This window comes from Ranitomeya imitator, chromosome 1 (assembly GCF_032444005.1).
Source record: "Ranitomeya imitator isolate aRanImi1 chromosome 1, aRanImi1.pri, whole genome shotgun sequence".
NCBI classification, from domain to species: domain Eukaryota; kingdom Metazoa; phylum Chordata; class Amphibia; order Anura; family Dendrobatidae; genus Ranitomeya; species Ranitomeya imitator.
In genome coordinates this window covers 150,225,270-150,251,696 of record NC_091282.1, presented here as the reverse complement: position 1 = coordinate 150,251,696, position 26,427 = coordinate 150,225,270, and the positions used below count along the sequence as shown (strand labels likewise).

General features: G+C 41.5%; 1 protein-coding gene across 1 annotated transcript in view; it reads right to left on the bottom strand.

The window, feature by feature from the left end:
* The window catches only part of ADGRV1 (adhesion G protein-coupled receptor V1), a 753,646-nt gene that overhangs the window by 321,363 nt on the left and 405,856 nt on the right, over positions 1 to 26,427 (bottom strand). The window contains exons 68-73 of the mRNA XM_069745343.1: positions 15,244 to 15,483; positions 12,993 to 13,142; positions 3,864 to 4,337; positions 3,637 to 3,780; positions 2,510 to 2,681; positions 2,139 to 2,274 (exon numbers count right to left, since the gene is read on the bottom strand). Of these exons, the coding sequence (XP_069601444.1) occupies positions 2,139 to 2,274; positions 2,510 to 2,681; positions 3,637 to 3,780; positions 3,864 to 4,337; positions 12,993 to 13,142; positions 15,244 to 15,483 (1,316 nt within the window). The remainder of the gene's footprint in view (positions 1 to 2,138; positions 2,275 to 2,509; positions 2,682 to 3,636; positions 3,781 to 3,863; positions 4,338 to 12,992; positions 13,143 to 15,243; positions 15,484 to 26,427) is intronic.

Here is a 26,427-nt window from a genome sequence, read left to right as displayed (position 1 = left end):
AGCTGCCAATCAGTGGTGTGGGTGGCGTTATACAGAGCTCAGCATTCAGAGAACTGATAGATCTGCAGAAAATAAAACAGGGATTTTATGAAAACGTCAGCAAACAGCCCAGTAAGTGACACATAGCTGTAATTAGGGTCTTAGCCACTACATTATGCTGTTGTTAGATGGTGTAGCAAAAAAATGGTGGCAGATTAACTTTAAAAAGTAAGAAAGATCTCAGAACTACAGTATATTAAGCATAAAGGGGTAATAAGGAGAATACAAGGGCTCATAGTAAGATTAAGAAGGAGCCGCCTTTCTCTACCACATAGCACCAAATCAATACATGTGATGGAGTTAAAATGTAAAATGCAGAAGAAATTCAAAGAGGCAGCAAAAATAATGGGCCAGAATGCACAAATAGGTGGATCGGGTGGGGAGACATGAATACAGACAGATAAAGGAGAGAAATAGATTGATAGTTGACATGCAAAAAGGGGATGAATAGCAGGGGAGCTAGACAGACCCATGATTAGATAACCGGGGTATCTAGCAATACTGTGTGTGTGGGCCTGTCACATACCATAGCGCACATAAGCCTGACTAAAGGTACCGTCACATTTAGCGACGCTGCAGCGATCTAGACAACGATGCCGATCGCTGCAGCATCGCTGTGTGGTCGCTGGAGAGCTGTCACACAGACAGCTCTCCAGCGACCAACTATGCGAAGTCCCCTGGTAACCAGGGTAAACATCGGGTTACTAAGCGCAGGGCCGCGCTTAGTAACCCGATGTTTACCCTGGTTACCAGCGTAAACGTAAAAAAAAACAAACACTACATACTTACATTCCGGTGTCTGTCCCCCGGCGTTCTGCTTTCCTGCACTGACTGTGAGCGCCGGCTGACCGTAAAGCACAGCAGTGACGTCACCGCTGTAATCTGCTTTACGGCCAGCCGGCGCTGACAGTGCAGGGAAGCAGAACGCCGGGGGACGCGACAGACACAGGAATGTAAGTATGTAGTGTTTTTTTTTTTTTACATTTACACTGGTAACCAGGGTAAACATCAGGTTACTAAGCGCTGCCCTGTGCTTAGTAACCCGCTGTTTACCCTGGTTACCAGTGAAGACATCGCTGAATCGGTGTCACACACGCCGATTCAGCGATGTCTGCGGGAGATCCAGCGACGAAATAAAGTTCTGGCCTTTCTGCTCCGACCAACGATGTCACAGCAGGATCCTGATCGCTGCTGCGTGTCAAACACAACGTTATCACTATCCAGGACGCTGCAACGTCACGGATCGCTAGCGATATCGTTGTTAAGTTGGCCAGTGTGAAGTTACCTTAAGGTGTTACCTCCTCAGCTCTCTACCTAATAGGTCGCCTGCGTGCAACAGATGAGACTCACTGCCTACAAGTGTATCTCTGATTATGGTAGATGGGGTAACCTTGGTATCTGACAATACTTTAGACTTAGGTCCACCATTTTCTTACAGTGACCTTCCTGCTATCTGTTTCCTTTGTCCACATACCTTGCCTGTTTAATTTCAAGGAATAATAAAGTCTATTAGGGCACGCTAGACATAATTTTAGCCCACATAATGGCAAAGCTAATATACAAAGCTAATACTGCCATATATAGCACAGAATGCCCAAATAGTATCCAATATTCCACATAATACTGCCATATAGTTCACATGCAATATTACAATTCAATGACCAAATAATACCATCAGTCACTGCTAAATACTGTAGTCACATTAGTTGTACTAAAGGGTGGTTTGCCTTTGGGTTTCTCTTCCCTGGAGGACCCCTAAAAATGGGGGCACTGAGAATGTTGGAGAGGCTTGAGGTAAAAGAGAGACCTCCGGGACTTCTGGAGAAGTTGGCCAACCTCATGGACAAACAGCATTATGATAAAACAGGGAGCCACCATCTCTGTTCTGCCACTTCCTCTGGCAAGTCCCATACTGCTTTACCTGCGACCTGCCATAGGTCTGGAGCACAAGGAGAATCATCACTTCATCTCACCAGACAGAGGGAGAAATAAGGGAGGAGTAAGACTGTTATTAACGCTGGAGCGGGGTGAGGTGAGTTTATGTTTATTTTTTAGTACAAGAGGACTTTTGTGTACTGTGGAGTGTGGGAGGTACATACTTTAGACGGGCTCCGCTAGGAATACTGCTATTCAATCCCATTAGTTGCAAAGCAAAACCTTCTGGCCCACTAGTGTTTGCCTCCAAGTGGAGTGGAAGTGATATCCGGTCTTCTCCATGCTTAATGACAACAGCCCCTAGCGAAGAATAAAATGACGTTAAGTCGTATTCACTAACTATAAGGAAGCTAAAACACATTCTGAATCATGTATTCTATAACTTTAGTGGAGCGCAGACAATAGTTATTATATGATTTAAAAATGTACTTAAATAACGTTTTAATTTCCTAAAATAATGCTGTGCTTCGGAACTAATGGTTCTAGGATTGCGGATACCTAACACATGTACCAAAATGGCAGTGAAATGATTTACCATATTCTGGTGTAAGTTTGCCGATCCTGATGTTCTTTGGCATGAGACCAGTGGGATATCCAGTTTTCCAATTTACAGTGACAGCACCATAAGACCCTTCTCTGCATATAACAGCATGGCCCATGCCAGATGTGAGATTTGTAAGTCGAAACGCAACGGACTCAAAACCGATCTGGAGAGAGAATGACATTACTGAATTCTTCACCATTAACTGTACCCCAATGCACATAATGATCTGCTCTGCACAATGCCCCACAGCAGATGTAGTTAGGAGAGGCCAAATCAACAGTTTTGGTGAACTTGGCAACTCAAAAAAGCCTGGACGTTGATGGAAGACAACAGTGATGGGTGATTGCAGAATCCTTTCCATGGAGAAGAAAAACCCCACCACAACATCCACCTGAGTGACGAACAATCTCCAGGAAGTAGGTGTACAGTATCGAAGCCTACATTAAAGAGAAGCCTTCATAAGAGCAAATACAGACGGTTCACCAGAAGGTTAAAGCCATTAATCAGCCAGATTACGCATTTCCAAAAAACATCTAAAGAAGCCGTCCAGTTCTGGAAAAGCATTCTTTGGACAAATGAAACTAATATCAACCTTAATTGTTTTATTCTCCGAGTAGCGCTTTCCCAGTCTTACCTCGTGCACAGATTGAGATGTGGCCTTCTTCCAACTGCTCATACTCCACAGCATTCATTGGCGTCTATTGGCTTCACTGACTTCAGGAGGTAGCTGACTATGCTAGGTGTGAGTCAGATTAGATTTCAGCTGACAAATACTGATGTGCAACACTAAAATACTGCCGTGGCCTTAGGAGTATTTCCTTCTAGTCCATTTGACCAAAACAGGATATACAGAAACTGGCTCTGTACATCTACTTCCTGTCCAATGAATATGTGACCACTGCAGCCAATCATTGGCCAGTAGTGATGCCACTTTGGTCCCCACTGTGGCCAGAGATTGTCTGCAGCAGTCACATGCCTGTCTGCCTTGAAGAGGAAGCACTGGAAGAGGATCAATGGGGGATCAGTAAGGTGAGTCTAGTTTTATTTTAAAGCAAGCTAGACTAGTTTTAAAATAATAACTGAGTGAAGGACATCCTCTTTAATTATTGTTACTATACCTCTGAGTTGGCAGCATCTTTTGGTACTGGTACTGGAGTTGGCTTCTGACCTTTAAATATTTGGGGATTTCCAAAAGTGTCTTCACCCATTAATGTGACATTTGTCAACTCAAGAGTAAAATTAAAACCAGGTAAAAGGAAAACCTACAAATAAAAAATATAATTAATACATCCACATAATGCACCATTATTTTAATAATGACATATATGAAGTAGTGGGAAATGACCTGGTTGTTGATTGGCACTGTACTAACTCCATAGCTCGCACCATCTTTAATCAGCACAATCCCCTCAATTGTTCCTGTCAGATTAACTCCTTCTGATTTTCCAAAGGAAATCTGATACTGAACAGTGACATTGCCAAACGTTCCAGCGAGCCGGGTAACATTAACCTGTATGTAGCGTCCCATGTCACTGTTCACAATAATATGCTGACTTGTAGGATCCAAAAGGAAAACACCATAGGGATCGTCATTTGCCATGACGGTGAACCAAACCATGCTTTTGCCTTTATCCAAGTCTGCCCCTCCATCCACAGAGGTCAACTGAACCGTGTAGGTCTCGTCTAGTTCGGGCACATCATCTGGTAGGAGCTGAAGATGTATCTCTGCAATATTCTGACCATCCAGAATGACCACCCATCCAGAAGTCACTGTGAAATCACCATGAATGTCTGATGCACTAGTCAGTTGCCAATACACCTAAGAAAGCAAGAAAGAAGTATATTTGTCTTCATTTCATACATATTTTGAAATAAATCTCATTTAAATTTTAAACTACTATTTTATATGGAGAACCAAAGGAAACCACTGAACATGGATAACCAACGGAAAAAAGTCATGGGGCACATATAGGAATACAAAATTGCCCGCACTATCGTGAGAGATAGAAGTCACAATATTTACACTAGATTCCGTGATAGGACGTTGATCCAGGGAACTAGTATGATTGCCGTAAGTGGAGTCGGGAAGGAATTTTTTTCCCCACGGTGGAGCTTACTCTTCGCCACATGGGTTTTTTTTGCCTTCCTCTGGATCAACATGTTAGGGCATGTTAGGTTAGGCTATGGGTTGAACTAGATGGACTTAAAGTCTTCCTTCAATCTTAAAAACTATGTTACTATGTAATAAAAGAAAAACATATATAAATAGTATAAACAACTGGGGACCACCAAAGAGAAAAAAGAAATCCATAAAGGTTCTATGAGAATTTTAAATGACCTCATCATAGTAAAAACAATTGACATGCTACTGTCCAAAAATATATCAACTGAGCCAGACAAAAGCGGCACCACAATTCATAAATGCAATATAATAGATCAAACACACAATGGAAAAATCATACCCCCAAAAAAAATATATATATATATGTATTACAGTGTCACTGCATGATGGACATTTGCTAAATATTAAATGACCTTATCATAGTGAAAGACAATTAACATGCTACTGAGCCAGACTAAAGTAGCTCAACGATAATCCAGTATGATATAACATGTCGAGCACACATATGAAAAGGTCCTTCCAGAGAAGACATAGTTAAAGTATCACTGCATGATGCACATTTGCAAAATAAAAGTGAACTGTATCTATCAATAATTACCTGGTGAATGTACCCCTGACGAAGGACTTAGTTCCGAAATGCGCGTCAGTGTGCGCGCCGCACTTTGAATGTGGGACCACCACTAGACTATCACCAGTTAATTATTGATAGATACAGTTCACTTTTATTTTGCAAATGCGCCAGGAAATCATGGAACTGTGGGGGGCTCTGGCCTTTCACAAAATGTCGGCAGAGCCCCCCCCCCGCAGCACCGGAGACACCATCAGCAGCACCGGACACCCCCGCAAAACCGCTGGGCGCCAGCAGCAGAACCGCCGGACACCCGCAGCAGCACCGCACATCGGAACACCCCCTCATCCCAGACTGCGGCCCGCAGCATCACCCCACTCTTGCCTCCTCCAGCAGCGACCCTGGGACCCCACTTCACCGCAGCCACCACCCTTGGTAAGCAATAAGACACATGGATTATAAGAAGCACCACCATTTTATTAAAAAAAAAAACTTTTTTCCTATTGGGGGTGCGTCTTATAATCCAGAGCGTCTTATAATCCGAAAAGTACGGTACATTTTTATTATAGTGTCAATAATGCAAGCAAGATTATGGTGAGGATGATTAAACGAAGATCAGGCTGTGCAAAAAAGAAAAAAAAGAGCATGAACCGACATCCAAAAATCATACGTTGATCTAAAGCCGCTAGGCAAAAATTTATATAACTGAACATGAGGTTTTCAGTTTCACATTCTGATCAGACTGTATGAAGCCCACTGCCACGTCACGGCAAACCTCGTAGTGGGTCCTACCGCCCTAACGGAGCGGAGTCGTGCGGCGACCACCGCCACAGCGGCAATGCACCAGCAGGGCAGACGGCCTGATGCCCCACAGCACCCATGCTGCAAGACTGAGTCCCCATGACTCCAGACCGTGCAGCCCCACCAGCACAAAGCCACAGCAACAATGGCCGCCACACAGCACCAACAGGCTGATTTAGATTTTTTTTTAGAAATATTTGATTATGTGCCTCTACAGTCAGTAATTCCTTACATTTTTTGGTCATCATGTCCCAATGAGGGCTTGTTTTTTGCGGAATGCATTATATTTATTTAAATTGATCATCATAAATAATGTTATGAATTTATTATACAGGTTGTTGCGATTGTCAAGATACAAATTATTTTTTGTTTTATTTTGGAACTTACTTAAATTATATGATGTAATATAAAAATATAGGTTTGTGTGATTACATTTTAAGTATTATCTTTCTCATATTATGTTTCTAGTATTCAGTATTAAATGTATCACTTAATATTGAGCAGCATCAGGTATGCTGAAACTGCCCTGTATACCACACATATCCTCCAATATACAGTATGAGCACCCACACAGCCCCTGTATACAATATTAGCCACCACACAGTCCCTTTATATACACAGTATAGCCTGCAGAGTCCAGTATGAGCCCCACATAGCCCCCTTATATACAGTATGAGCTTCACATAGCCCAAAATCTACAGTATTAGCCCCACACAGTTCTTCTATATACAGTATGAGCCCCACATTGTTCCCCTGTATACAGTATGAGTGTCCACACAGTCCCCTATATACAGTATGAGCCCCACACAGTCCCCCATCACGTGGTGACGGTTTTCGGTTAGGAAAGGGAGCCTCAAATTGTCCCTGGAACTGGAACCCTAACTATCCCTGTCCCTGGGGTACTCTTGAAGTTAGAGATGCCCGAGTCTCCGACCTTACCATGAGACATGGGAGAAAAATGTCATGTAAACAAGACACAAAAACGTAACAGGGATAACAGGAAACCTACATCATACAAAAGCACTAACCAACAATAGGGAGGAGGATAGGGACAAGGAGGTATAAACTAAATGGGAAAAGGGACCAAGAGATAAACACACACGTACTACAGCAAACCACAGAACACTTTTACAACAACTCTACTCCAACCACATAGCTTTAGCACACAGCATAGGAAGACAAATCTTTCACCAGCAGGGAAAATAAGGTTTATATAGGAATAGGTAATGACCAGATCAGAAGCAGCTGAAATGGAGTTGCAGATCTCTGACCAGCATATCAAAGGTAATTAACCTTTTCAACACCAGAAGAAACTAAATCCATTTAATACGAGATACAAAACACATCATCTGTAAAGAAGACCTGTGATTCATTACCCGACCATCTAACTCCATGTTTTCTAGGGGGTGTGATACCCTCGTGACACCCCCTATGTGTGTATACAGTGTGAGCCCCTCCCCCCCAAGCCCTACATACAGACACACATAGCGCACACATGCAAAAACACAAACCACATACTCATCTTGCTCATATTCCCCTGACACTCTGCTCTGGTCTTTGCTGTGTGCACTGAAGCTCTGCACAGCAGACGCAAGGTAGTGACATCATCGTGTCTGCTATCTACATTGCACACACTGAATGATGGAAGAAGGAGCCGACAGCTCCATCTTCCACCATTACATTCACTGCTATTTGTATCATGAGGATGCAGATAGCAGTGACATCACGACATTGGGCAGGGAGGGGAGCCGAGTGGTGTGGCCCATGGGAAAGTATTTTCAGTTATTTGGCTGTCTCAGTCCATGGGCTTGACTGGAACAGCTAGAGGGCCAGATTTCGCCGGTGGACCGCAGTTTGCCCGGGTCTTATATCATATGGAGAAACAAAGTCAAATTAAGACATTAATCTCAAATAGAGTGCACTACTATGAAAAATAAGTATGCAGAGTTGCCCATTTATAGGTATTTGCCCATAGTTGATGTCCTGTACCAGCGTTGGTCCCGTGTCCCAACGCACGTTTCGCTAATGTAGCTTCTTCAGGGGCGCCTGAAGAACCCTGACTCTTTGTTTCTCTGTATGATATCAATCATTATGAGTCACCAATTCATGAATTTATTCCTTACAAGGAACTGGTACGTTTTTTGCACTTTGCCAGGGTCTGTTGTGTGTAGTGGTTAGGGCCAAACTTTAGTAGAGCACTAAAATGCCCTAATATTCAATATGATCAGCCATAGGGTTCTTTAACAGATTCTTCTCAAAATTACAAGATATTCCCAAAGGGATAGCTTACCCAATGCTGGGGATCCATCTGCAAAAACCTCCAGCGATTTCAAGAACAGGACTTTAGAACCCCAAGAACAAGCTTTGTAGAGACCTGTCCTGAACATAGTGGAGAATCGTATGCTTGCCTCTACTCTTTTCATTGTCTAAGGAACTGCAGGAGAAAGCTAAGTACAGCATTCTGCTACTTCTGCAAGTCTCATAGACAATGAAGGAAGTGGAGATTAAGCATGGTCACCTCCATTTCATTCAACATGGGACAGACACGATCCCTGTTTTCAGAATCTCGGGAGTGTCCCAGCAGTCGGACCCCCCAGCAATCAACAGCTTGCAATTTCCCCTAATGCAGTCCAAAGGAGGTGAAACTTTGCCTTTGAATGCTACAAAAGGTATAGTAGAATACAATGTGTTAAACAGCAGAGTATTGCTGGAGCTTTGTTTCACAGTCCTTGTACCCTTAGGGAACCTGTAACCACAACAGCAGCATGATGCTTATGATGTACTGTACATTAGTGGCGGACACAGACAGAAGAGAGCTCCTGTACAAGAATAGTACATCTGCCCTTTGCAGTCCAATGGCTCATCATAATGCACAATTCCAGCTGCTTTGGGGGTAGAATTGGGCCCTCTTAACTCTTGGGCCCCTGTGCAATGCACAGGTTACACCAATGGTATGTCCGCCCCTGATAAGTATACTCATCATTCGACATCAACTGGCTGAGCACATATACTTTTTAAATCATACTTGTGTTTTTTCTTATTATTTGCAATTAACCCCTTCATGACCGGGGGATTTTTTCGTTTTTCCGTGTTCGTTTTTCGCTCCCCTCCTTCCCAGAGCCATAACTTTTTTATTTTTCTGTCAATTTGGCCATGTGAGGGCTTATTTTTTGCGGGACGAGTTGTACTTTTGAACGACATCATTGGTTTTAGCATGTCGTGTACTAGAAAACGGGAAAAAAATTCCAAGTGCGGTGAAATTGCAAAAAAAAGTGCAATCCCACATTGGTTTTTTGTTTGGCTTTTTTGCTAGGTTCACTAAATGCTAAAACTGACCTGCAATTATGATTCTCCAGGTCATTACGAGTTCATAGACACCAAACATGACTAGGTTATTTTTTATCTAAGTGGTGAAAAAAAATTCCAAACTTTGCTAAAAAAAAAAATTGCGCCATTTTCCGATACTCGTAGCGTCTCCATTTTTCATCATCTGGGGTCGGTTGAGGGCTTATTTTTTGCGTGCCGAGATGACGTTTTTAATGATAGCATTTCGGTGCAGATACGTTCTTTTGATCGCCCGTTATTACATTTTAATGCAATGTCGCGGCGACCAAAAAAAGTAATTCTGGCGTTTCGAATTTTTTTCCCGCTACGCTGTTTAGCGATCAGGTTAATACTTTTTTTAATTGATAGATCGGGCGATTCTGAGCGCGGCGATACCAAATATGCGTACATTTGATATTTTTTTTATTGATTTATTTTGATTGGGGCGAAAGGGGGGTGATTTAAACTTTTATGTTTTTTTTATTTTTTTCACATTTTTTTAAACTTTTTTTTTTAACTTTTGCCATGCTTCAATAGCCTCCATGAGAGGCTAGAAGCAGGCATAGCACGATCGGCTCTGCTACATAGCAGCGATCTGCTGATCGCTGCTATGTAGCAGAATTGCACGTGTGCTGTGAGCGCCGACCACAGGGTGGCGCTCACAGCGACGGGCAATCAGTAACCATAGAGGTCTCAAGGACCTCTATGGTTACCATTCACAAGCATCGCCGACCCCGATCATGTGACGGGTGTCGGCGATGACGTCATTTCCGGCCGCCCGGCCGGAAGCGGTAGTTAAATGCCGCTGTCTGCGTTTGACAGCGGCATTTAACTAGTTAATAGGTGCGGGCAGATCGCGATTCTGCCCGCGCCTATTACGGGCACATGTCAGCTGTTCAAAACAGCTGACATGTCCCGGCTTTGGTGCGGGCTCACCGCGGAGCCCTGCATCAAAGCAGGGGAGCCGGCATCGGACGGTATAGTACGTCCGATGCCGGTAAGGGGTTAAAGCAGAATCCCGGACTCCCATAGGAGTAATCTTAGCATATGATTTTTAAAGGTTTGCTGCAAAAACTTGTGATTGTTGGAGACATCAGAATGGGGATTGTTAAAATCTAAGCACATTCAGAGACTGTTCAGATGGATGAATGTGCCCTTACAAATCCAATCGATGGCCAGGGGTCCAAGTAATATACAGTGGGTGCGGAAAGTATTCATACAGAAATGTAGTAATTTTTGCAAATTTATTAAAAAAGAAAAACTGAAATATCTCATGGTCATAAGTATTCAGACCCTTTTCAGTATTGAGTAGAAGCTCCCTTTGGAGCTAGTACAGCCATGAGTCTTCTTGGGAATGATGCAATATGTTTTTCACACCTGGATTTTTGGATCCTCTGCCATTCTTCCTTGCAGATCCTTTCCAGTTCCGTCAGGTTGGATGGTGAACGTTGGTGGACAGCCATTTTAAGGTCTTTCCAGAGATGCTCAATTGTGTTTAGGTCAGGGCTCTGGATGAGCCAGTCAAAAATGGTCACAGAGTTGTTCTGAAGTCACTCCTTTGTTATTTTAGCTGTGTGCTTAAGGTCATTGTCCTGTTGGAAGGTGAACCTTTGGCCAAGTCTGAGGTCCAGAGCACTCTCGAAGAGGTTTTCTTCCAGGATATCTCTGTACTTGGCCGCATTCATGTTTCCTTCAATGACAACCAGTTCTCCTGTCCCTGCAGATAAAAAACACCCCCATAGCATGATGCTGCCACCACCATGTTTCACTGTTTGGATTGTATTGGGCAGGTGATGAGCAGTGCCTGGTTTAATCCAGACATACCACTTAGAATTATCACTAAAAAGGTCTATCTTCTTCTCACTAGACCAGAGAATCTTATTTCTCATAGTCTGGAAGTACCTCATGTGTTTTTTAGCAAACTCTATGCGGGCTTTCATATGTCTTGCACTAAGGAGAGGTTTCCGTCGGGCCACTCTGCCATAAAAGCCAGACTGGTGGAGGGCTGCAGTGATAGTTGACTTTGTGGATCTTTATCCCATCTCCCTACTGAATCTCTGGAGCTCATCCACAGTGATCTTGGGGTTTTTCTTTACCTCTCTCATCACGGCTCTTCTCCCACTATTGCTCAGTTTGGCTGGTCCCCCAGGTGTAGGTAGACTTCTGGTGGTCCCAAACTTCTTCCATTTAAGGATTATGGAGGCCACTGTGCTCTTAGGATCCTTGAATACTGCAGAAATTCTATTGTAACCTTGGCCAGATCTGTGCCTGGCCACAATTCTGTCTCTGAGCTCCTTGGCCAGTTCCTTTGACATCATGATCCTGTCCCTGCAGCTAAAAATACCTCCATAGCATGAGGCTGCCACTACCATGTTTCACTGTTGGGATTGTATAGGGCAGGTGATGAGCAGTGCAGGCTTAATCCAGACATACCACTTAGAATGATCACTAAAAAGGTCTATCTTCTTCTCATCAGACCAGAGAATCTAATTTCTCATAGTCTGGGAGTACCGCATGTGTTTTTTTAGCAAACTCTATGTAGGCGTTCATATGTCTTGCACTGAGGTGAGGCTTCCATTGGGCCACTCTGCCATAAAAGCCAGACTGGTGGAGGGCTGCAGTGATAGTTGACTTTGTGGATCTTGATCCATCTCCCTACTGAATCTCTGGAGCTCAGCCACAGTGATCTTTGGGTTTTTCTTTACCTCTCTCATCACGGCTCTTCTCCCACTATTGCTCAGTTTGGCTGGATGGCCAGGTCTGGGAAGACTTCTGGTGGTCCCAAACTTCTTCCATTTAAGGATTATGGAGGCCACTGTGCTCTTAGGAACCTTGAGTACTGCAGAAATTCTGTTGTAACCTTGGACAGATCTGTGCCTTGCCACAATTCTGTCTCAGAGTTCCCTGGCCTTTGACCTCATGATTCTCATTTGGTCTGTCATGCACTGTGAGCGGTGAGGTCTTATATAGACAGGTGTGTGCCTTTCCAAATCAAGCCCTATCAGTTTCATTAAACACAGCTGGACTCCAATGAAGGAGCAGAACCATCTCAAGGAGAATCACAAAGAAATGGACAGCATGTGACTTAAATATGAGTGTCTGAGCAAAGGGTCTGAATAATTATGACCATGTGACATTTCAGTTTTTCTTTGCTATTAAATTTGCAAAAATTACACTTCTGTTTTTTTTCAGTCAAGATGGGGTGCAGAGTGTAAATTAATGAGAAAAAAAATAAACATTTTTGAACTTACCAAATGGCTGCAATGAAACAGAGTGAAAAATTAAAGGGGTCTAAAAACTTTCCGTACCAACTGTATATTAGTAAGAGATGCAGAAGAATGAGCTTAGACACAAACTGGTCTTCTAAATACATTGGTTCTGCTCACAATGCTGCAGAAGGTCTGATAGGCGGCACTGATATGAGACACCAACTCCTAGTCCATGTCGGTAATAAAGGTCCCAACTGCTGATGCAATATCTAGGTGATTTCTTGTCTTTTGGTTACTTATGAGGCTAAAGATCTGCCGCTGTATTAGATTTGCCAAAGAGTATAAAGCTTATGTATTACTGAATCAATAACCTTTTTTTGTTTATAGAGCTCTTTATAGGATTTGTTACAAGTAGTGGCCAAAATATAACAGACAGCAGGAAATTAATACCGTAAGGTTTCCAAGCGTCCCTTGAATTCTTTTGATAGTAAAAGTTATATTTAAAGGGCCCTCGGTGGTTTCTGGTTCTGTATAGTTCTTCTTTACAAGTGACTCAGCTGCAAACTGCACAATCCCATTTGGATCTCCAAATTTGTGTATCTAAGATTAGAAAATGTATAGTGAAAAAGAAAATGAATAACACATAGGAGATTGGAACTGCATCAGTTTTCTCCCCTTTTACCCTTCAAGAGTAACCATAGTTATATATATATATATATATATATATATATATATATATATATATATATATATATATATATATATATATATATATATATACACACACACACACACAGTGCAGACCAAAACTTTGGACACACCTTCTCATTTAAAGATTTTTCTGTATTTTCATGACTATGAAAATTGTACATTCACACTGAAGGCATCACAACTATGAATTAACACATGTGGAATTATATACTTAACAAAAAAGTGTGAAACAACTGAAAATACGTCTTATATTCTAGGTTCTTCAAAGTAGCAACCTTTTGCTTTGATGACTGCTTTGCACACTCTTGGCATTCTGTTGATGAGCTTCAAGAGGTAATCACCGGGAATGTTCTTCCAACAATCTTGAAGGAGTTCCCAGAGATGCTTAGCACTTGTTGGGCCTTTTGCCTTCACTCTGCGGTCCAGCTCACCCCAAACCATCTCGATTGGGTTCAGGTCTGGTGACTGTGAAGGCCAGGTCATCTGGCGTAGCACCCCATCACTCTCCTTCTTGGTCAAATAGCCCTTACACAGCCTGGAGGTGTGTTTGGGGTCATTGTCCTGTTGAAAAATAAATTATGGTCCAACTAAACGCAAACTGGATGGAATAGCATGGCGCTGCAAGATGCTGTGGTAGCCATGCTGGTTAAGTATGCCTTCAATTTTGAATAAATCCCCAACAGTGTCACCAGCAAAGCACCCCCACACCATCACACCTCCTCCTCCATGCTTCACGGTGGGAACCAGGCATGTAGAGTCCATCCGTTCACCTTTTCTGCGTCGCACAAAGACACGGTGGTTGGAACCAAAGATCTCAAATTTGGACTCATCAGACCAAAGCACAGATTTCCACTGGTCTAATGTCCATTCCTTGTGTTCTTCAGCCCAAACAAGTGTCTTCTGTTTGTTGCCTGTCCTTAGCAGTGGTTTCCTAGCAGCTATTTTACCATGAAGGCCTGCTGCACAAAGTCTCCTCTTAACAGTTGTTGTAGAGATGTGTCTGCTGCTAGAACTCTTTGTGACACTGACCTGGTCTCTAATCTGAGCTGCTGTTAACCTGCGATTTCTGAGGCTGGTGACTCGGATAAACTTATCCTCAGAAACAGAGGTGACTCTTGGTCTTCCTTTCCTGGGGCGGTCCTCATGTGAGCCAGTTTCTTTGTAGTGCTTGATGGTTTTTGCCACTGCACTTGGGGACACTTTCAAAGTTTGCCCAATTTTTCAGGCTGACTGGCCTTCATTTTTTAAAGTAATGATGGCCACTCATTTTTCTTTACTTAGAATTTGTATTATGGCAAGAAAAAAGCAGCTAACAGTCTATTCAGTAGGACTATCAGCTGTGTATCCACCAGACTTCTGCACAACACAACTGATGGTCCCAACCCCATTTATAAGGCAAGAAATCCCACTTATTAAACCTGACAGGGAACACCTGTGAATTGAAAACCATTCCAGGTGACTACCTCTTGAAGCTCATCAAGAGAATGCCAAGAGTGTGCAAAGCAGTCATCAAAGCAAAAGGTGGCTACTTTGAAGAACCTAGAATATAAGACATAATTTCAGTTGTTTCACACTTTTTTGTTAAGTACTGTAATTTTTTTTACTATTAAAAGCAATTACAATGCACTACCATTTTATGTTACTGAGAATGAAATTTCATGAAGATTTAGGGTTCGTGGTTGAATATTAAATACAAGACAAGGTATAATTTTGATAAATGACTACAACATGTCCTCTCGGTTCTGGCCAACTAATATGACTATTGAAGAGCTTCTTCACAAGAAGACAATTTTCTATGATTTGGGAAATTTGTAGGAATTGGTGAATTTTAAAGTATAAAAAATTATCTAAAAAAGCAAAATTGCACATTAAATTGTAGCCGGTAAAATTAAACTTAAAAGAGTGGTTTAGTTTAATCTTTTTTCCGATTAAATTGACTTTTGAATAGGAATAATATTCCTACATGAATAATAATCTAATACATCCTTACTGTTAGAGTCACATTTCCGGCTTTCGGATCAATCTCGGTAGTCCCGCTTGCAACACTTAATACAACGATGAATTTTTCTTGGACTTCAATTTCTCCATGAGGCAGAATACTTAAAGTAATAATCCTTACTCCTCCTTCTCCGTCATTATAATGAAAAGATCCATTCAAAGGTTCACTGAAGTCATCATTACCTGAGGTCAAGATGACTTTAGAGTTAGGTCCTAATATGTGCCATACAATCTACAAAAAAGGAGAAAAAACTGTACAATGAAAAAAAAATTTAGAACAATTTCCTTTTCATACATGGATTAGATGCAGAAGAACAATATGATACATTATGGTTATAGCCATATTTGCCACATAGCCACATTTGTCAGATATGCAGCACAAAGCTTAACAATTAATGTACCGTTAGAAAATTACCTATTGATTAAATTAAGTTTTATATTAAAAAAAATAGTGATTTTTAAAATGCTCTAATATTGAAATTTATATTATAAAAATATCCTGACATTTTCCAATTTTCACTCTAGCAGGATATCATAGGCAGAATAATGATAGATAACCCCTACATATACAGTGGGTACGAAAAGTACTCAGACCCCTTTACATGTTTCTCTCTTTGTTTCATTGCAGCCATTTGGTAAATTGAAAAAAGTTCATTGTTCACATTAATGTACACTCTGCACCCCATCTTGACTGAAAAAAAGTGTAGAAATTTTAGCAAATTTAATAAAAAAGAAAAACTGAAATATCACATGGTCATAAGTATTCAAACCCTTTGCTCAGACACTCATATTTAAGTCACATGCTGTCCATTTCCTTGTGATCCTCCTTGTGATGGTTCTACTCCTTCATTGAAGTCCAGCTGTGTTTAATTAAACTGACAGGACTTGCTTTGGAAAGGCACATACCTGTCTATATAAGATCTCACAGCTCACAGTGCATGTGAGACCAAATAAGAATCATGAGGTCAAAGGAACTGGCCAAGGAGCTCAGAGACAGAATTGTGGCAAGGCACAGATCTGACCAAGGTTATAACAGAATTTCTGCAGTACTCAAGGTTCCTAAGAGCACAGTGGCCTCCATAATCCTTAAATGGAAGAAGTTTGGGACCACCAGAATTCTTCCTAGACCTGGCCGTCCAGCCAAACTGAGCAATCGTGGGAGAATAGCCTTGGTGACAGATGTAAAGTAGAACCCCAAGATCACTGTGGCTGAGCTCCAGAGATGCAGTAGGGAGATGGGAGAAAGTTCCACAAAGTCAACGATCACTGCAGCCCTCCACCAGTAGGGCCTTTAAAGCAGAGTGGCCTGACTGAAGCCTCTTCTCAGTGCAAGACATATGAAAGCCCGCATAGAGTTTGCTAAAAAAAAAAACACATGAAAGACTCCCAGACTATAAGAATATAGACCTTTTTGGTGATAATTCTAAGAGGTATATGTGGAGCAAACCAGGCACTGCTCATCACCTGACCAATACAATCTCAACAGTGAAACATGGTGGTGGCAACATCATGCTATGGGGTGTTTTTCTGCGGCAGGGACAGGACGACTGGTTGTCATTGAAGGAAACATGAATGCGGCCAAGTAAAGAGATATCCTGGATGAAAGCCTCTTCCAGAGTGCTCTGGACCTCAGACTTGGCCAAAGGTGCACCTTCAAACTAGACAATGACCCTAAGCACACAGCTAAAATAACAAAAGAGTGGCTTCAGAACATTTCTGTGACCTTTTTTGACTGGCCCATCTAGAGCCCTGACCTAAACCCAACTTGAGCATCTCTGGTGAGACCTGAAAATGGCTGTCCACCAACGTTCACCATCCAACCCAACGGAACAGGAGAGGATCTGCAAGGAAGAATGGCAGAGGGTCCCCAAATCCTGGTGTGAAAATTTGTTGCATGATTCCCAAGACTCATGGCTGTACTGGCTCAAAAGGGCGCTTCTACTCAATACTGAGCAGAGGGTCTGAATACTTATGACCATGCAATATTTCTGTTTTTCTTTTTTAAGAAATTTGCAAACAATTCTACATTTCTGTTTTTTTCAGTCAAGATGGGGTGCAGAGTGTACATTAATGAGAAAAAAAATGTACTTTTTTGAATGTACCAAATGGCTGCAATGAAACAAAGAGTGAAAAATTTAAAGGGGTCTGAATACTTTCTGTACCCACTGTACAGCAGCCATAGATTCCAACATTCACAACAGGTGATAGTCACAGCTCACCTCCTCCCCCATCCCTGCACAATGACCTTTACATTTGACACGTCAAAGAGCAGGCTGGCTATGGCCCATGTGGCTAAAATATATCTCTAAATGCTGCAGGATGACTGCTTCAGTCATGTACATGTTACAAGCACGCCGCTAGGTTTCAGATAGGGGTGTGACAGGTCTCATAAAATCTTTGGAACTCTGGGGGAACCATTACTCAGGGCGACCATGTACTGCAGCTCCGTCAGGCACAAGATGGATCCACTTGCTCACACAGATACAATTGATCGAGTCCTCATGAACAGATGAACAGTGTAGTTTAAAGGGAACCTGTCACTTCCCTCAGGCGTTTGTAACTAAAAGAGCCACCTTGTGCAGCACAAATGCTGCATTCTGACAAGGTGGCTTTTTTAGTTATGATGCCTGCACACGCTGAAATAAACATTTATAAAATATGCCCCCTCATACCGTGAAACCGTCCCAGGGGTGGGACTTTCCTTCCTAATCAGATGCAGCACAGCCGTCACTCCGGGCCTGTGCGCGCCGGGCGCCGCCTCCTCTTGCTGCATTATCGTCCCCAGCGCCTGCGCTGTAAGTACGAAGAGCAGTGCAACTGCGCATGCCCGAAAAAAAAACTTAATGCGCAGGCGCCGGGGACGATAATGCTGCAAGAGGAGGCAGCGCCCGGAGTGATGGCTGTGCTGCGTCTGATTAGGAAGGAAAGTCCCATCTCCGGGACAGTTTGACGGTATGAGGGGGCACATTTTATGAACGTTTATTTCAGCATGTGCAGGCATCATAACTAAAATGTCAGAATGCAGCATTTGTGCTGCACAAGATGGCTCTGTTTGTTACAAACGCCGGAGGGGGGTGACAGGTTCCCTTTAATCTCAAAGCACATTCAGTACAATTCAAGTCTCTTAAGCACAGGCTTCATAAACAGGACAGCTGCTTCACAGAGGCACATAGACTAACAGTCTCTTTTGATAGCACAGATCAACTTTTGATAGCACAGATCAAAACTCTTTACAAAAGCACAGTAGTACACAGCATTCCTTCCAGCACAGTGTAATGGAGAAGGGAGGGATTGCTGAGGGACCTTATCCCTGTACACAACTTCTTCCAGTCCTTATCTTCCTGGCTTGATAGACTTTCTCAACTAGCAGTATAGGAGTAGCCCAACTCCACTCTGTAATGGAATCCTGTGTCCCTATGGTTCACTTGCCTGAACTTTTGTGAGAGAGATCACACACAGCCATTTGGCTGCTGCCAGAACAGTAAACAACTTTCTCATAATCCCCCTGGGGCTCTGCTAACCACTCCCTGTCTCCCATGATGGTGTTAACCCCTCTAGTTCCTGGATGCTTTTGAAGCAACAACAGCAATATTTCTGCATATCACATACAGAAAACAGAATACACATCTATAGAAATAAAATACAAGAAACAAAAACTGATTAAACAAAATGTTTAATTATCTATATTTAATTATTGAAAGATACTAGAGGTGACATGTATTTTAAAGGCAGATAACTTATATATATGCAAAGACAGAGCTATTCTTCTTCTAACTCAGCATGTCCTTTAAAGAAGACATGTTACCACATCACAAGGATACACAGAGCCTTGGGCAGACCGCGTTCAACGGATTTCCCTATGGACGTTGAGAACTAACCTCTCTGCCTGGCCTGCCGAACCCAGTCCGGATATTTGCAGATATATCTCCTACCACACTCACCAGGAGACGAGCGCTTAAACCAATCACTGCTGCTCTTCAAGCAGCACATGTAAAATATCAATGGGGATTTCCCTTTGCTCTACTATTCACCCATGGCAACGAATCGTATGTCTGTCGCTCGCTAGAAGAAGGCAAAAAAACTCTCGAACACGCTGGAATCCCAATTTTGGAAGTCATACCCCCCCAGCCACAACGAAAACCGCTCCCAATAAAAGAGTGGAAATCAGCACCCAGAACCAGGAGCGAGAACGCAAGGGTCACCTGAACACTTACCGGTTCCTCACAATTTAGACCCATTTAACTTTGGGATGGAGAGAGAGAGGACAAGAGAGAGAGGACAAGAAGGAAGAGGAAGAAAAAGGAAAGAATTTTACATAAAACAAGGACTGATGATAACACTTACCTTGAAGTACTCTTCAACTGCCACTACAGAGTTCCAGACCCACAAACCACTCTTTCAGCTTTAACCCCTTAATGACCGCCAATACGTCTTTTAACTGACCTGAGATATAAGAGAATAGCCTCCCCATACAGATGACAATCCAGCATCTGTCGGTTGTACACTATAGCTGACAACTTGCTGTACCAGCCACGATCAGTATTTGCACCATCTAAATCTGTTTAACCCCTTAGATGCTGCTGTCAATAGTGACTACATCATTATAAATGGTTAACAGAGTGTGGGGGCTTCTTCTTTGTCACAATTGGTGCCCTCAGATCATGATTTTGTGGTCCTGGTGTTTGCGATGGCAATTCATGACCAAATAGTGGCCTTAGAGTCTGACGGCTGTAGTAATCTGTTTAGAAGTTAGCAACACTTAGGTGGTAAAAATACACATTTTCATTTCTGTCATACCACTTTGCATTAATTCCTGTAAAGCACCTGAAGGGTTAATAAACTACCTGACAGCAGTTTTCAATATGTTTAGGGGTGCTGTTTTTAAAATGGTATCACGTTTGTGGGTTTCCCAATATATGGGACCCCTAAAGTCACTTCAAACATGGATAAGTCCCTAAAAAAAGAAATTTTGTAAATTTCTTTGAAAAAATGAAAAATTGCTGCTACATTTTTAAACCTCCTAAAATGCTAACAAAATAAAATAACATTTTACAAATGGTGCTGATGTAAAGCAGAATGTGGGAAATGTTATTTATTAATGGTTTGCTGTTGTATGACTATCTGGATTAAAGGGATAATCATTCAAATTTAGAAAATTGCTAATTTTTTTAACATTTTTCTCAAATTTTTGATATTTTTTATAAATAAACACAAAAAATGTTGAACAAAATTTACCATTATCATAAAGTATAATGTGTCATGAAAAAACAATCTCAAAATCACTGGGATTTGTTGAAGCGTTGCAGAGTTATTACCACATAAAGTGACACTGGTCAGATTTCAAAAATTTGGCTCGGTCACTAAGGGGTTAAACTAACACAGCTAACCTGCTCTGAACAGTCTTTAAGTTTAATTGTTGATCCTGAATAATATATTATATGCCCTACTTATTCCCTAACTACTTTCCCTGATCCCCCTACTCTTTATCCCCCCTCCCCCTCTTAAAATTGTTTTTTTTTTCTCTTGCTCCCACATTTCTCCTTACCTCCCCAACTTTTACCTTACCCACCCTATTCCATTCCAGCACAAGGGCACCTTTAAATAGGGGTTAGGCTGTCGGGTCCCGAAAAATGCTGCCTAACCTTGATGATATCTAGATTTCCCTTTAATATGGAGTTCCAAATCATCACATCAACTGGGTTTTTCACCCAATTGTTCTTTTATTTACTGTTTTATGTAGCAGTCTCTCCTGTATTGTCTCTTCCCTCTTGTTTCTCCACAGACATGTATATTCTCGCCGACACTGCCTATGTTGGATCTGGCCTACTGGGACAGCGACGAGGCCAAAAAAAATAAATCGAGATTTGTCGTCATTTAGCGGTAATAGATCCCGTACTTACGTGTAGAGTCATATCCCATAATGTGTGAGGGTTCAACTCACCCCTGAAGTGTAGAAAAGCATTCATAGACTATCATAAACACAAACCAGACATTATATAACTGCAAGAAACTCACTTCTCCAAGACCTCTAGCCCCAAATATTTCGACTCCAACTATTCACGTTTCTATTTGGCAACCTGGGAGCGCAAAACTAGAGGAGTGGCAATTCTTCTCAAAAATAACCTCCCATTTCAAATAAGCAATGCTTTTTCTGACCCAGAGGGCAGATTTGTAATTCTATAAGGAAATTTACAAGGGCAAAACATTTGCTTAGTAAATAGTTACTTGCCAGCTACCACCCAAACATTAGTTTTCAAATTAATATTATCTAAAATCTCTGCAATTCCCTACCAACATTTGATCTGGTGTGAAGATTTTAACCTCACTTTAAACCCAACTCTAGATTGCACAGCAATAAAACGATCAGATATAACCAAGACAGATGGGAAAAAAATCCTCTGTCTGATGGGCGAAAATAGACTGGTAGATACAGTATATGGAGAGAGACTAATGAATCCACAAAGGTTATACATATTTCTCTACAGTACATAAGACTTATTCGAGAATAGACCTCCACATAACCACAGCTGGCACACTCTCTGGAGTTCTATTCTCACGCCACATCCCATCCTCATGGTCTGATCATGACGCAGTCTTCTCTGTGTTCAAATTCAACGTAACTACATCAAAGCTACTTAGATGGCGATTAAATGAATCTTTAATAACAGATCCTGAGATCGTCGCTCAAATTGGCGATGAGCTCAAATTCTACTTTCAATCTAACGTTACCGAAGATTCATCCCCGGGAAATATCTGGCAAGCGCATAAAAAATACATTACCGACTCTCTAATTAGCCTCAAAAAAGAAAAAAAAATAGGTCAGAACTCCAAAGCAAATTAGAAAACAAGTTATTGAAACTTGAACAAGCAAACCAACTGTCTTCCTCATGATATTTCATCAAGCAGATACAAAACATTACGCTACAATTAAATGCCATTCTTACCCATAGAACAGAAAGAGCCCTAACCTGGACCAAGGCTACATTTTCTAGATAGGCAAATAAACCATCTAGATTACTAGCGCGACAATTAAGACAAAAAGAATTCAAACAATATTCACTCAATTAAAAATACTAAAGGCCGTATCTCCGCTCATCCCGAAGCTATCTATAAAGAATTCCATAATTACTATCAAAAACTGTACTCGGCCCCACAATCACCCCCTCAGCATCTTCTACAATCTTTCTTACAACACCTTTCACTTCCCAAAATTAGCGAATCCTCTTCCCAACAACTCCAATCGGAAATAACAGATGAGGAAATAGAATTAATAATTAAAAACCTAAAGGCTGGTAAGGCCCCTGGACCTGATGGCCTCACAGCACTCTATTATAAAAAATTCAGTGACATCCTCATACCTCACATCACAAAATTCTGTAATGCCCTACTAAATGGATCTCAAATGCCCCGGAAATCTATATAGCGCACGTGACTGTGATCTCCAAACCGAAAAAAGAGACCATTTGTTAACTAAAAACTATAGACCCATCTCACTACTTAATGTAGATCTCAAAATATTTACATCTATTATAACAGACAGAATTAATAGAGTACTCCCCTCCCTTATACATAGAGATCAAGTAGGTTTCATACCCATGAGGCAAGGGCCAGACAACATAAGAAGAAACCTAAATATTATCCACTTAGCGACTTGCTCTCAACAATCAACTATGCTATTGGCATTGGATATTGAAAAAGCCTTCAACACAGTTTCCTGGTCATATCTCTTTAAAGTACTATCTACATTTGGTATGCCTCATAAATTAATCGCATGCCTAAATTTAGTATATGACAATCCAACCGCATACCTCAAGCTCCCCTCAATACAACCTACCCCAATAAATATAAGGAGAGGAACCAGGCAGGGATGCCCACTTTAACCAGCTCTATTCGCCCTAGCCATGGAGCCGCTAGCTGAGGCCATAAGACTTAATCCTAATATAATGGGACCTATCAACCTAGGAGATCAGTACAAGGTTAGACTTTTTGCTGACGACCTCCTCTTCTCCCTTACCAGCCCCCATACTACCCTTCCAATTTTATTTTCACTACTCCAAGACTTTGAATTAGTATCAGGCCTTAAAATAAATATTGAAAAATCAGAAGCTCTATTCATGAATACCCCTGAAGGAATCCAGTCGAACTTGGTATCACAGTTCGGTTTCACAAAGAAAGATCACTACTTAACCTATTTAGGGATTAACCTTTCGTCTAATAAATCAACCCTATATAAATGGAACTATATCCCCTTAATAAAAAACCTCCAGAAAGATATTTCTAGATGGTCATCAATGACATTGTCCTGGTTGGGTAGATTAAATGCCATGAAGATGATTTCCCTGCCAAGGTTTCTGTATTTGTTCCGCTCCCTCCCTATCCCAATACCCTCTAAAGTCTTTTATGACATACACACCATGATCTCAAAGTTTATTTGGCAGGGTAAAAAAACAGGGATTAAACAGAAAACCATGTTCATACATAGAAAAAAAGGAGGGCTATCCCTACCTAACTTCATAGCTTACTTCAAATCAGCCCAGATAGCCCAATTGACTAAAATTTGCTCTACAGTTGACAAACCTAGATGGGTCCACCTAGAATAATATCTGCTAAAACCCTATTCTCCGGCAGGCTTACTGTGGACCGAAGCGAAACTCCCACAAAACATTTCTATCAAAACGCCCTTTGCAGCCCAATCTCTAATCCTTTGGAGGAAAGAGAGATTTAAGAATGGGTTACAGACTAAAAATACACCATTAAACTCCCTATTTAATAACCCAATGTTTTCACCGGGTCTTGATCCCCAACCCTTCTCCTGGTGGATACTAAAGGGCCTAACCACGATAAAACACCTCTGCTCTCCGTTTAATGTCTTACTAACTAAACAAGAGTTTATTCAGAAATACAAACCACCATTCCGAGAGTCATTCCGCTTGAATCAAGTATTTGATTTTGCCAGAATAGGCTTGCCAAATAGAAACCCTTTTACGCTTACTGGATTTGAACAAAAATGCACGAGTGATCCTCTGGGCAAAGGGGTAACCTCTTTACTTTACTCTACTATTAACACTATACGTGATGGGGAGAAGCTTAGATTTATGAAGCAATAGGAAGAAGACCTAGAATTTGAAATGTCATTAGAAGAGTGGCACTGCTGTTGTGACACAAGGCAGCCACCAGGTTTCCCTAGTAGAATCATCGCTTAGAGTCCTCCATAGAACTTATCAAGTCCCAACGAAGCTTCATGTAATTTTCCCTCACATATTGGACGAATGTTTTAGGGGTTGTAACATACCAGGAGATATGAAGCACATATGGTGGACTTGCCCGGTGGTATCATCTCTCTGGCAGGAAGTAAAACTCTTAGTAGAAAGGATGTATAAAAAGGTAATACCACTAGACCCAATGGTCTTCCTGCTGGGATCAAAACCCCCTGGATTCTCCAAAAATCTACATAGACTGATAATTTTACTAAGTATGGCGACTAAGGTACACATTACGTCCAAGTGGAGAACTGCCTCGCTCTCAATATCCTTAGTTAAATATAGAATGAATGCAATTATGCTGTTTGAGCATATCCAAGCAACCAGAACTGACACCTGGAATACCTTCTTTCAACTCTGGTCTCCCTGGCTTTGATCTGGACTCCAGCGAACATCTGACACAAGCACTCACACTTTCGCCATGAAAGCACTGAGAGACAAGCCCTTGGGATGGATTATCAAATACCCTGAGAATCAACAATCTTTACTCAGAAAAATATGCAACATAGATTCGGTTTTAAAATCATTACACTGTAGTTGTAATTATACTTAGTACTATTTATTGAGTTGACGACCCATCAGGTAAACTTTGTCGGTGAGTGATTGTTGTTTATCACTGTGTATAAGACTACTGTGCTGTGACACTATATTACCCCATCCTTAATGTTCTTTCCTTATCGTACATGTCCTGTCTTAGTTTGTCTATATAAATATCCCCAGTATATAATTCTTTTTTTTTGCTATGTGTACAAAGTTTGTATAACTACCTCTCCCTTGTGGCAGGATTATTGTGTTATATTCTGAATAAAAACCATTGAAACTAAAGAAGACATGTTGCCACTTGGAAAGTGGCTAGTTTTTGTCCTTATCTTTAAGACCATTGCTCCCCTGAGTACTCCATTTTTTTTTAACACGCTATATGGTCTAAGAGATATGGTCTTTTTTTAGTGCTAATTTCTTATCAACTGGGTGCAGGGCAATGCAGAGTGACCTAAAGACATGAAAAATAAGTGACCAATGACAGTGCATCGATGCCTGGATAGCAGAAAAATAATAATTTTTTAGATGTATCTGTTTATATTGTTGTAGAGCAATTGTGTAAAGCTTTGGCATCTGCTAAATACAGGGATACAAACTGTTACCCTAACAGTATTGGGACATTCCTCTTAATATGGAGACTTTATGACATTGGTTTTCATGGCCGAACATCTGCATACAAGTCTTACATCACCAGGCACAATGCAAACCGTCAGATGGAGTGGTGTCAGGCAGATGCCACTGGACTCTACAGCAGTGTAAAAGTCCATACAGTAGATAACGCAGTATCCACCATACATAATAGGTGATGTCACATCTCACCTTCTCCCATCCCTGCACAGTGATCTCTGCGCAGATCTCAGAGCATGCCTAAAAAACTCTATAGTACAATCAATAATATTAATCTTGCTATGGCGCAGCTGGCTGCTGTAAAGCACAGCTCTAAATACTGATAACAGAAACTCTGGCAAAGAAAAAGAAAACAAATGAGAAAAAAAAAAAATGAATATGTTCCACCATCTGGCTTTAATTATGAAAAATCTAATATGGAGTGGATAACGTTTGCTCACGGCAATGTATGGTCGATTAGAGATATCGAGGTCCAGAAACAACGGCCAATGTTTGTTTTTGCTGAGCACATTCTGTGTTTATTTTCAGATCGTTAGTAATTAGCGCTCACGCAGGATAGTGACACTATGGTAAGTGGCGGTGACAGACCCTTCTAGGATGATTACATTACAAGCGACCACAAACAACAGCTGAAATTGTGCAGTCTGCTCCATATGCATGTCGTGCTGTAGTCAATACTGTCCACAGCACTTCTGACTGTGGATATTCTCACACACTGACAACGTCGGCGTCATCACACAATAAAGGTA